The sequence below is a fragment of the Sinocyclocheilus rhinocerous genome, unplaced genomic scaffold (genome assembly GCF_001515625.1).
Source record: "Sinocyclocheilus rhinocerous isolate Xijiao unplaced genomic scaffold, SAMN03320098_v1.1 scaffold225, whole genome shotgun sequence".
Lineage (NCBI taxonomy): Eukaryota > Metazoa > Chordata > Actinopteri > Cypriniformes > Cyprinidae > Sinocyclocheilus > Sinocyclocheilus rhinocerous.
In genome coordinates this window covers 116,403-127,667 of record NW_015630532.1, presented here as the reverse complement: position 1 = coordinate 127,667, position 11,265 = coordinate 116,403, and the positions used below count along the sequence as shown (strand labels likewise).

The following is an 11,265-nucleotide window of genomic DNA, read 5'->3' as shown; positions in this document are numbered from 1 at the left end:
AATAATAATAATACTTTGACTGGTAGTGTGTATAATATATACTATTTCAGGTGTAACATTCCTTTTTAGTGCTCTTGATTGATAATTCTTTTGATAATCTTGATTGATAATCTTTTGCAGTATACAATAGTTGTAATTCTGCTGTAGAAGTGCACACTCATGCATACATATAGCCTCAACATCGGAAAACAAAGAGTAACTTGTTCTTGCCTCTTGTTTAACCAGGCAGGGAAAATGCATGTGAAAAAACCTCCTACATGTTTCTGAGGAAAGAACTGGCAGTGAGGTTGGCCAATACGATGAGGGAAGTCACCTTGTTACCCACCAATCTTCAGAGCCAGCCATCCGTCAAACTGGTCGAGTCCTGGTGAGGAAGTCAGGTGTGATGATGAGTGTGAGCTGTGAGTAAACTGTGACTGGGTTTGGTGTAAAGGGCTCAGAGTGATTGCTTTGAAGAAATGTGTGCATACAAAGAACATGTAGCAGAATGTAAATGTAATGAAGCATAAGTCCTACAATCTCTCATGTTTTTTCCCCCCCATTTGTATCACCTGATGGAGTTTAGGCACCTTGCCACTGTCACCTTTGTTCTGCTTAGTTGAGGTTCAAAAGACACTTAATATCAGTGTTGGGCAAGTTACTTCCAAAATGTAATACATTATATATTACTAGTTACTGTCTTTTGAAAGTAATTAGTTACATTACAATATTACTGTCTCTGAATTGTAATGCGTTACACTACTTTTGAGTTACTTTTGAGTTACTTTCATCCAAAATATCCACATAAGTATTGTAAAATGCCAAAATGTAGTTTATTGCTGTTCATACTACATTCAGTGGAGTGTAATGTGGTAGGTCTATATAGCATAAAATATGAAATCATATTTAGATACCGGTATGTAGGTCTACATTAATGTTACGTTGTAGTTTAGTTAAAAAAAATATAGTAAGCACAAATCGCATTATTACATTCATAAATAACACTGGTAAATAAAGCGAAATATTATCATGTACAAACAATAAACACAATACCTAGCCTATAGGCTATTTTGAACGGTTTCAGAAGAAAACAAGAATGAAAAATATAAGTTGCTAAACAAGCCAAAATGAATTAGGCTAATTCAATGCGAAACTGAAAGCAAACGGCGTTCTCGCGCAGCCTACCTCTCTCATTCGGCATTAATCCATTAAATGTGTCCATATTTGCGATGTATTTGAATGCTTTATGTAATCCAAGCTTACTTAACGCACTTAAAAAACATCCTCGTCACATGAGCAAATGTGTGTTTGGCCCGAGCTCAGGCTGATCGACACGGATTGTACTACGCAGTAGGCTACGCACTATTTAAATTAACCAGTGTATCTATATGTTTGGTTGACTGTATTTTATTCTGATAATGAACAGGCTGCAACGTTTGCAATGCTGTATGTGTGTGCGTGAGGCGCCGGCGCGATCGAACAGCGGAAACAAACAACAAAAAAATACTCTGTTATTTTTGGTCATACAGATCATTTGAAACTGCAATGTGTTTACTTTATTTCTGTCATCTCGGTTTCCTTTCCCTGGACTTTCGTAGAGCGCCGCGCCACACAAATAGCATATGAACCAAACTCAGCAACATAGCCTATCTCTCAGTCTTTTCCTTTCGTTTTGTTAATCTGTTAATTAGGCTATTTAAGTCAAATATTTCGCATATTCATTCATTTTATATATACACTATGATTTAATAAAAACAGATTTTATTTTTGGTTAAACTTAATTTTTGTTGCTCGTCCGCCGTCTTTTTCTCTTCTCCGACCCCGCAGCTCTCTCTCCGATAGCTTAGTGTTAGTGGCACCAGTCTAGGTGTTTCTAGGTTTTACTCGTGCTATTTCTCCATGTTGAGAGTTTGGTGTTGCACATATTGCACCTGACTATGCATTCTTATCCTTTTCTCCGATGAACTGAAAATAACAGGAGTGTGTCCATCTCACAAATGTAGAATCCGTCTCTGCAGTCATCTCAACCATCTAATTCCAGCAACAGAAGATAGACAAACTATTTTACCCGCGGATGTTTTTCTCTGGTGCTGTTTTGCGGTGTTAGTAAATTCACCACTTAATTTTGAGTTAAAATATGTTGTTGTAACTTGCGTTACTGAGATTGTAACGAGTAATAATATTACCCAAATTTGATTAGTAATGCGTTATATTACTGCGTTACAGCAAAAAGTAATATACTACTGTAATATTATTACTTTTGTAATGCGTTACTCCCAACACTGATCGTAACACATACACACACAAATTATATATATATATATGTATATTTATGGCGGTAATACCGCATATACCGCGCTATTGAGCCACTCAAAATTACAGCAAGGGAAATTCCCTCACCGCGACAGCCCTAGTGAGGAAAAGAGGGAACGCCCCGCCCCCGCGGTGATACCGGTATTACCGGTGTTGTCACACGTCGATTAACCGGTGGGAAAATTTCCTCACCGTCACCCTAATGTACATAGCTATAGCTTTGTAGACCAACATACTTCACATTAAAGGAATAGTTCACCCAAAAATAAAGATTCTGTCATTAATTACTCACCCTCATGTGGTTCCAAACCTGTAAGACCTTCGTTCATCTTCGGAACACAAATTAAGATATTTTGATGAAATCTGAGAGCTTTCTGACCCTGCATAGTACCACGACGCATACGTGTGATGCTGCTGGTGCAGGAGCTGGCGTTCTGACATAGAACCTGGATGTGCCGCACATTGTTTATAAGTAGAGGAATGCACATGAATGTGTCGTGGTACTCTCGTGAACACGTTGAAGACTGACATGGAAGAGAAGAAATTGTTGAATAAAGTCGTTATTTTTGTTTTCTTTGTGCAAAAAAAAAAAAAGTATTCTCGTAGCTTCATAAAATTACGGTTAAACCACTGATGTCACATGCACTATTTTAATGATGTCCTTATTAGGGGTGGGTTTTGACACAGATTTGACGATTCCATTCGATTGTGATTCACAAGCTTGCGATTCGATTTCCGGTTCGATTCAATATCGAATTGAACTACATAACTATACTGAAGGTTAAAATTAACTAGTATGTATACAAACGCTTAAATTACACTCAATGAAAATATATATAAATATAGTTGCATAATTATATTTCTACTCCAATTCATTTTTTTTAAACGTCATAAAAATGGATTTATTCAAACATAAATTAAACATTGAAGTACAGTAAAAATTTATGAAAATGTTATATGGTGCATATATTTAGCAAAATTCCCTTTTCTAGAGTTCATTTTTTCGAGCTTACTAACAAGTTTATGGTGACCAAATATGTTTTTTTTTCTGAGGTAAACTTTGTTACGTGACATACTGTTTACAAGCTGTTATACTGCCGTTTTTTCACGGTTGAAGATGCGGATTTCAGTAAGTTGTACTCTTTCTTTTAACAAACCTTTGAATGCTTTTTTCTGTTTATTTGGTGTTGAAGCTGGTATTAAAGCGGATGATCAGTTCACGTGCGTTTTGTGCTGCCGCTTCTATTAAACTGAGGCACTACAACGATCTGTCACTCCACATTAAACAACGCCAAAACTGCATTTATTGTTTGAATACTGTAATAAAATGTAAAGAATTTGAAATCTGAGACTTAGTTTCATATCAAAATTAAAAAAGCACAAAGGTTATTGCAATTTATTGGATGGGAGGTGCGACAGTGTTCGGTCCATTAACTGAAAACAGGCTAGACAAATTGATTCTATATCGTTTTGTAGAAATCAATATTTTTTACCCAACCCTAGTCCTTGCTACCTTTCTGGGCCTTGAATGTGTCACAGAATTGTCTATGCAGGGTCAGAAAGCTCTCGATTTCATCAAAAATATCTTAATTTGTGTTCCCAAAACTGCATTTATTGTTTGAATACTGTAATAAAATGTAAAGAATTTGAAATCTGAGACTTAGTTTCATATCAAAATTAAAAAAGCACAAAGGTTATTGCAATTTATTGGATGGGAGGTGCGACAGTGTTCGGTCCATTAACTGAAAACAGGCTAGACAAATTGATTCTATATCGTTTTGTAGAAATCAATATTTTTTACCCAACCCTAGTCCTTGCTACCTTTCTGGGCCTTGAATGTGTCACAGAATTGTCTGTGCAGGGTCAGAAAGCTCTCGATTTCATCAAAAATATATTAATTTGTGTTCTGAAGATGAACGAAGGTCTTACGGGTCTGGAACGACATGAGGGTGAGTAATTAATGACAGAATTTTCATTTTGGGGTGAACTATCCCTTTAACAGGCACAGATAATTGATAATATTTCATAATACATTTTATGATAATTTTTATTTAAATGGCTAATTTAAGTCTATTTAATAATAGATTAATAGAATAGTTTGTAATGTGAGAAGAATGTTTACAGACTTAGAAAATTGAAATCTAATTGATGCATATACGTACATGCTGAATGAAGTCAAGCTGTCACATTATCTAGGACTGATCGCAAAAACCGGACTTGTGATTTCAGTTGGTAAAAAAAGAAGTATTGTTTTTTTCAGCTGTAATTAAACTCTTAAAGTGCATGTAAACTTTTTCTGTCTTTCAGAGTGTAGAAGGAGAGCACCATGAGAAAGCTGTGGAGCTGTTGAAGGCTGCTCAGGGTACAGTGAAGCTGGTGGTACGGTACACCCCTAAGGTTCTCGAAGAGATGGAGTCGCGCTTTGAGAAGTTGAGGTCTGCCAAACGCCGGCAACAGAACAACTACCCCCAGTAGGGCGTCTCGCCTGAGCCCTCCACCCCTCCCATCTCTCCTTCCCTCTCTCTCACTTTCTCTGTCATTGTCTTTAATTCTTCTGCCATCTGTCTTCCTCGTTCACACTCGCTCACCCCCTTTCTCCAGTCAGGGATTAGCCACATGTTTGGCACTCCTTTTTGTGAAAATTTTCTAAATCCTCACCTCCTCAACAGTTTTTTAACAGTCTTTTCACACACTTCTTTCTCATAGCATGAACACTACTACATTGGCTCTGGATGTTGTCATGTAGACATCACACACACACACATGCACTGTTGGTGCATTACTAAGAATGTACTGTCATTTGGGATGTTGATTAGTTAGATATGCAAGGGGACCATTGCAATGTTCAACTCCTGAGGTCATCTGAATGAAAATGTCAAAAAAGTGCCTCAAGAGATTTACAAAAAAGCCCCCACTACATCCCATCGTAGGCTGTGTTTTATGGTCCAAGCACAAAATGAGAGAACACTACCACCATGTTAAAATGCAAAATGACTGTAAGATTCATTGTGTATCATTGAATGAAAGGTTTATGATGTTTATTATGTTTGCCCACAGAAAAAGGAAAAGTTCACCAGAAATGTTAAAATCTCATTTTGAGTCTCCAGAGAGATAAATGGCAGAGCGCTGACACAAGCATCCCATCAGTCCTGCTGTTTCAAACACAAATATGTCAGCTGTAAATATACTCTTATACAAAAAATGTCCGTCCGATATCGCTAACTGATTGACTCTTCACATCATGTTTACAGTACAAACTGACACCATTTTTTCTTTCATGAATGTGTGCACAGAGAAAAATGCTGTGAAAATCTCATCAGCTCTGTTGAGTTCAATATCAACCTGTATCAACAAGAATATTAAACTATTTGGGTTTGTTTAGTCTTTTAGAGCCACAGAACATGTTACATATGCTCCCGATTACTCCATTTAAACAGTCTGCATTTGATTGAATATGTGAATGGAGTGTTTATGAATTGTTCAACCAAACAGCAGTTCAGAGGAGATGCTTGTGGCACCGTTTGAGTGTTAGATAAATAGAAATATGCCCCTTAAAGCACACAGAAACACAATGAAGCAGTCACTGGCTCTTATTCAGGCTTGTGTTCCATATTTTTGTTTGTAGAATTTAAGATTTTAATTTAAATCCTCACAGCAAAACCCCTAAATTTAAAAGCGTAGGGGGAATTTTGTTTTTTATCTTCTGTTGTTTCAAAACGCTTTCTGAATGTTAATGTGGCACTTGCATTTCAGTCAGCTGTGGGTCCATATGTTACACCCAGTTCACACTGATCATTACAACGATCTGCATCATGTTTCAGAATCAGTTCACTTAAATGGTTATATTAGCATATCATGAGGTAGCAGCTGAGCATAATGCTAGCAAAACAGCAATGAATGCATAAACGAATGTCAAAGAACACCGACCTTATTCACTATTCATTATATGAGACCTGTCTAAATGAAGTTCAAGTGAAATTTTTATTAATTGGTGCTGTCGTTTTCATTTTCTTTCATTTATTTTGTCCTATTTTTTTTCCAGATTCCTTTTTTGATCAATCATTTCTCAGTAATTAATTTATACATATCAATGTCTACAGGGAAAGAGATGCAGATCTGGAGCTGAGATTTTATCAGGTCTTCTCCAGATTCTTTAGTGGCTAAAAATGCAGTCCCGTTAAGATTCATCTCTACTTGTTCATGTTACAGCCAAATTTTAAGGATTTAATTGACACGTTTTTTTTTTTTTAATCCTGTTTTGTCAAGATTCATGTTATAAAAGTAGTTTCACACTGCACTTTCTCTTTGTACTAATTTTCACGTTATAAAATGCAACACGCTTGATGTATTTTTAACCTCAAATGCAGGTATTTTCAGTGTCTGACAAGCTTGGGAAAAAAACAGTCTATTTTTCTCAGTCTCTCATAAAATATTTAACGTGTCTAATTATAGAGGCCCATGACTCACCCCAAGCTGTGAGATACGTAGGTGTTTTGGGGGTGAGAGATAAAAGAGAGGTCTGATGTCTTGCATGAAGCAATAATTTGTGTTATTGATGAGAAAAAGAAAAAAAAAGAAGTAGAATCAAAAGATCTCTTTTCTTTCTGTGGTGTATACACTGCTCAGGTTGGTTCTTTAAACAATATCATACATTTTAAAGCATCATGTATCACGAGCAATAATGAGACATGATCCGTTTCCTGTCATCATCATCATCTCAAACAGGTTACTCACTCCCCATTCATACTTGGATTTGTCCACAGGGGGCTGATTTAACTATTTGTATATTTCTTTTGATATTTTACCCCTTTTTGATAAAGTGATTTTTCTCTTGAGATTTTTTTCCAGGAATGCTTTGTATTGATTTATCTAGACCATATTCTCCCTGTGATTCAGGTAACGAGACCAAACTTGCATCCATTCTGGGAGCTCTTTCAGTGTCTGGTCAGCTAGTTTGGACTGTTTTTAAGAAACTCTTGTTTTATTGTATTATTTGACATTTCTGTCCTGCTGTATTGTGTTACATTAATGTGGATGTATAAAGACTGATCAAAGTGATTTGTTTTGAGGATACAGAGTTTAAATATACTGTGGGTTTCAAATCTTTTGTGTGTGTTTCCTTTGCATCGCCAAGCTAGCACGCATTTACCTAAACACTAGAGGGCGCTGCAGGACAACAGTTACAATTGGTTGCTGGTCTCGGTCACTTTTTGCATTATTTCAATACGTAAAATGATCAAAACTGTAAATAATTGCAATTTACTCCTTTAAAAAAATGATACAATCTTAAACAAAAACCCTCAGTAACTGGAAACAGGTTAAAATGTCGACATTCACATACACCAGTCGTAATGTAATGGCACATGGTCACAGACCAATAAACACACTCTCGAGGGATTTGTCAGCCCAATTTAGTTTCTTGTCAACGTTGTCATCGACTGTGTTCCGTCTGTCTGGGGTTGCATCTTTAAGACGGAGGCCGCACGTCACCGACACTGAAAGCCTTAATGATTAATAACATAAAAACAATCCCTCTTCGAGAGTTTGGACTGTGTTAATGAAGAAATATCGGCCTGCTGACCGTATTAATGAATGGATCTGTCATTCAAATGCACCCTCTGCATTTCCTCAGACTGTTTTCCAGTCAGTGGCTCCAGTGAAAAATATTTATTAAGACTGCATTAGCATTTACAATTCTGGATTAAAAACTGTTAAATGTTTTATTTCCACATTCAAACACATATGGTTTATCAAATTTTGGACAATACGTTTATGTGAGAACAATGAAAGAAATAGGACAAAGACACAGCTGCTAAATTTTAACATCCCGTTAAGATTCATCTCTACTTGTTCATGTTACAGCCAAATTTTAAGGATTTAATTGACACGTTTTTTTTTTTTAAATCCTGTTTTGTCAAGATTCATGTTATAAAAGTAGTTTCACACTGCACTTTCTCTTTGTACTAATTTTCACGTTATAAAATGCAACACGCTTGATGTATTTTTAACCTCAAATGCAGGTATTTTCAGTGTCTGACAAGCTTGGGAAAAAAACAGTCTATTTTTCTCAGTCTCTCATAAAATATTTAACGTGTCTAATTATAGAGGCCCGTGACTCACCCCGAGCTGTGAGATACGTAGGTGTTTTGGGGGTGAGAGATAAAAGGGAGGTCTGATGTCTTGCATGAAGGAATCATTTGTGTTATTGACAAAAAAGAAGAATCAAGCGATCTCTTTTCTTTCTGTGGTGTATAAGGTGCTCAGGTTGGTTCTTGCAACAACATCATGATTTTGAAAGCATCATGAATCACAAGAGCAATAATGAGACATGATCCGTTTCCTGTCATCATCATCATCTCAAACAGGTTACTCACTCCCCATTCATACTTGGATTTGTCCACAGGGGGCTGATTTAACTATTTGTATATTTCTTTTGATATTTTACCCCTTTTTGATAAAGTGATTTTTCTCTTGAGATTTTTTTCCAAGAAAGCTTTGTATTGATTTACCTTGACTACATTCTCCCTGTGATTCAGGTAACAAGACCAAACTTGCATCCATTCTGGGAGCTCTTTCAGTGTCTGGTCAGCTAGTTTGGACTGTTTTTAAGAAACTCTTGTTTTATTGTATTATTTGACATTTCTGTCCTGCTGTATTGTGTTACATTAATGTGGATGTATAAAGACTGATCAAAGTGATTTGTTTTGAGGATACAGAGTTTAAATATACTGTGGGTTTCAAATCTTTTGTGTGTGTTTCCTTTGCATCGCCAAGCTAGCACGCATTTACCTAAACACTAGAGGGCGCTGCAGGACAACAGTTACAATTGGTTGCTGGTCTCGGTCACTTTTTGCATTATTTCAATACGTAAAATGATCAAAACTGTAAATAATTGCAATTTACTCCTTTAAAAAAATGATACAATCTTAAACAAAAACCCTCAGTAACTGGAAACAGGTTAAAATGTCGACATTCACATACACCAGTCGTAATGTAATGGCACATGGTCACAGACCAATAAACACACTCTCGAGGGATTTGTCAGCCCAATTTAGTTTCTTGTCAACGTTGTCATCGACTGTGTTCCGTCTGTCTGGGGTTGCATCTTTAAGACGGAGGCCGCACGTCACCGACACTGAAAGCCTTAATGATTAATAACATAAAAACAATCCCTCTTCGAGAGTTTGGACTGTGTTAATGAAGAAATATCGGCCTTCTGACCGTATTAATGAATGGATCTGTCATTCAAATGCACCCTCTGCATTTCCTCAGACTGTTTTCCAGTCAGTGGCTCCAGTGAAAAATATTTATTAAGACTGCATTAGCATTTAAAATTCTGGATTAAAAACTGTTAAATGTTTTATTTCCACATTCAAACATATGGTTTATCAAATTTTGGACAATACGTTTATGTGAGAACAATGAAAGAAATAGGACAAAGACACAGCTGCTAAATTTTAACATGGAGCAGGCCATGCACGGTTATTTTGACACCTCGGCCATGATGGCATGTCTGGGCCTCATTTCAAACAGTTCACCCTCTCAAACCTGCCACCAAATTGCCACTGGAGAAAATTCCAGAACAAAGCCATGCAGGCCAGCCATGCTTTCTGCTCTCACCGATAATACCACTGAGTTGACGCTTCCAGATGGGCTTTGTTACATTAATACCAGCAGCCTGTTGATGCTGGGACATACTTTGGACCACGTGAGTGCCTAAAGAATGCATGTGATAGCCGTGCCATTGCAGAGAGTGCGTCATCGTGATGTATGGAAACTTAGAGGAGACACCTGTCTGTCTGCCACTCTCAGTGTGACTGTGGTTTCTCAGGTGGTTAATTGCGTTTGCATGAGTGACGCATTTTGACGTGTCGTAGTTCTAAGAAATCTCTCGAAATTAGGAGAGAAATGCAACCAAAGAATGGAAATATTATCTGTGTGTTGGGATAAACCAACTCCCTAAAATGTGAGTGCAAAAGAGTTATATATTACTTTAAATGAAAACCAGACAATAAGCATCAACAAAACTCTTAGCTTTATTTAGCATGTTTTGCATAACATCACATGTGGAAGGAAAATACTGAGTCACTAGGCCCTACAGCATAGATCTTAAATACAACATGAAATGAAACTAAATGAACACAAGCAATAAAGAAAAGCAAATCACACCTAAGCACAGACCGTGGGATGTGAGTGAGAAATGGGGAGCACAAGCAAATGAAGAAAACCGCTGAAAGATTTCTTTGCTCTGTCATTTGATCACGGACATGTCATGGGATCAGTTTCAGGACAGAAGACAGAAAGAGGACAAGTGTCACAGTTTCTCCAAACCCATTACGTCTCTCTCATTTCTTGATGTCTTCTTTTGTGACTTGAGCTGCGATGAAGTGAAAGAACCATTATTAGATTGCATCCTGCATTTACAAAGGGGGAAAAAGGCTACTACTGTAGAATTATCTAAAGTTACCTTCAGTGATGTTCAAAATAATTCATTATACATCTGAGTGACCTACAACAAACCTGCATGCATTTCAAAGCTACACCTTTGAAACGGATAAACCCATTTTATTAATTTTGGTCATGCAACTTTGAGTTATGAATATCACATTTTATGTTCATTTGAAATTATTTATTCTTTAAAAAACATTTAGATAGAAGTGGATAATCCCAAATATCCTATGTTATAGCCTATCATACATGAATTAGTGCACCTGCTGAAATAGTTTAGATAGACACTACCATTCAAAAGTTTGGGGTCAGTAAGTTTTTTTCTCTCTTTAAGAAATGAATATTTTAACAATTATTATTCAACAAGGATGCATTACACTGATCAAAAGCGATAGTAAAGATTAAAAAAGAAAAAAATCTTTAAAGAATCGAAAAAAATGTTACCACAAAAATATTAAGCAGGACAAATGTTTTTAACATTGATAATAATAAAAAAGATTTATTGAGAACCAAATCAGCATAAAA

The 11,265-nt window shown here is 36.5% G+C and overlaps 2 protein-coding genes across 2 annotated transcripts in view; one reads left to right on the top strand and one right to left on the bottom strand.

The window, feature by feature from the left end:
- The window catches only part of LOC107740411 (protein lin-7 homolog C-like), a 17,782-nt gene extending 11,369 nt beyond the window's left edge, over positions 1-6,413 (top strand). The window contains exon 5 of the mRNA XM_016552830.1: positions 4,600-6,413. Within this exon, the coding sequence (XP_016408316.1) occupies positions 4,600-4,767 (168 nt within the window). The 3' untranslated portion in view covers positions 4,768-6,413. The remainder of the gene's footprint in view (positions 1-4,599) is intronic.
- Positions 6,414-10,307: 3,894 nt separating this feature from the next.
- Positions 10,308-11,265, bottom strand: part of LOC107740474 (myosin-binding protein C, cardiac-type-like) — a 31,949-nt gene continuing 30,991 nt past the window's right edge. The window contains exon 31 of the mRNA XM_016552932.1: positions 10,308-10,669. Coding sequence (XP_016408418.1) covers positions 10,638-10,669 — 32 coding nt within the window. The 3' untranslated portion in view covers positions 10,308-10,637. The remainder of the gene's footprint in view (positions 10,670-11,265) is intronic.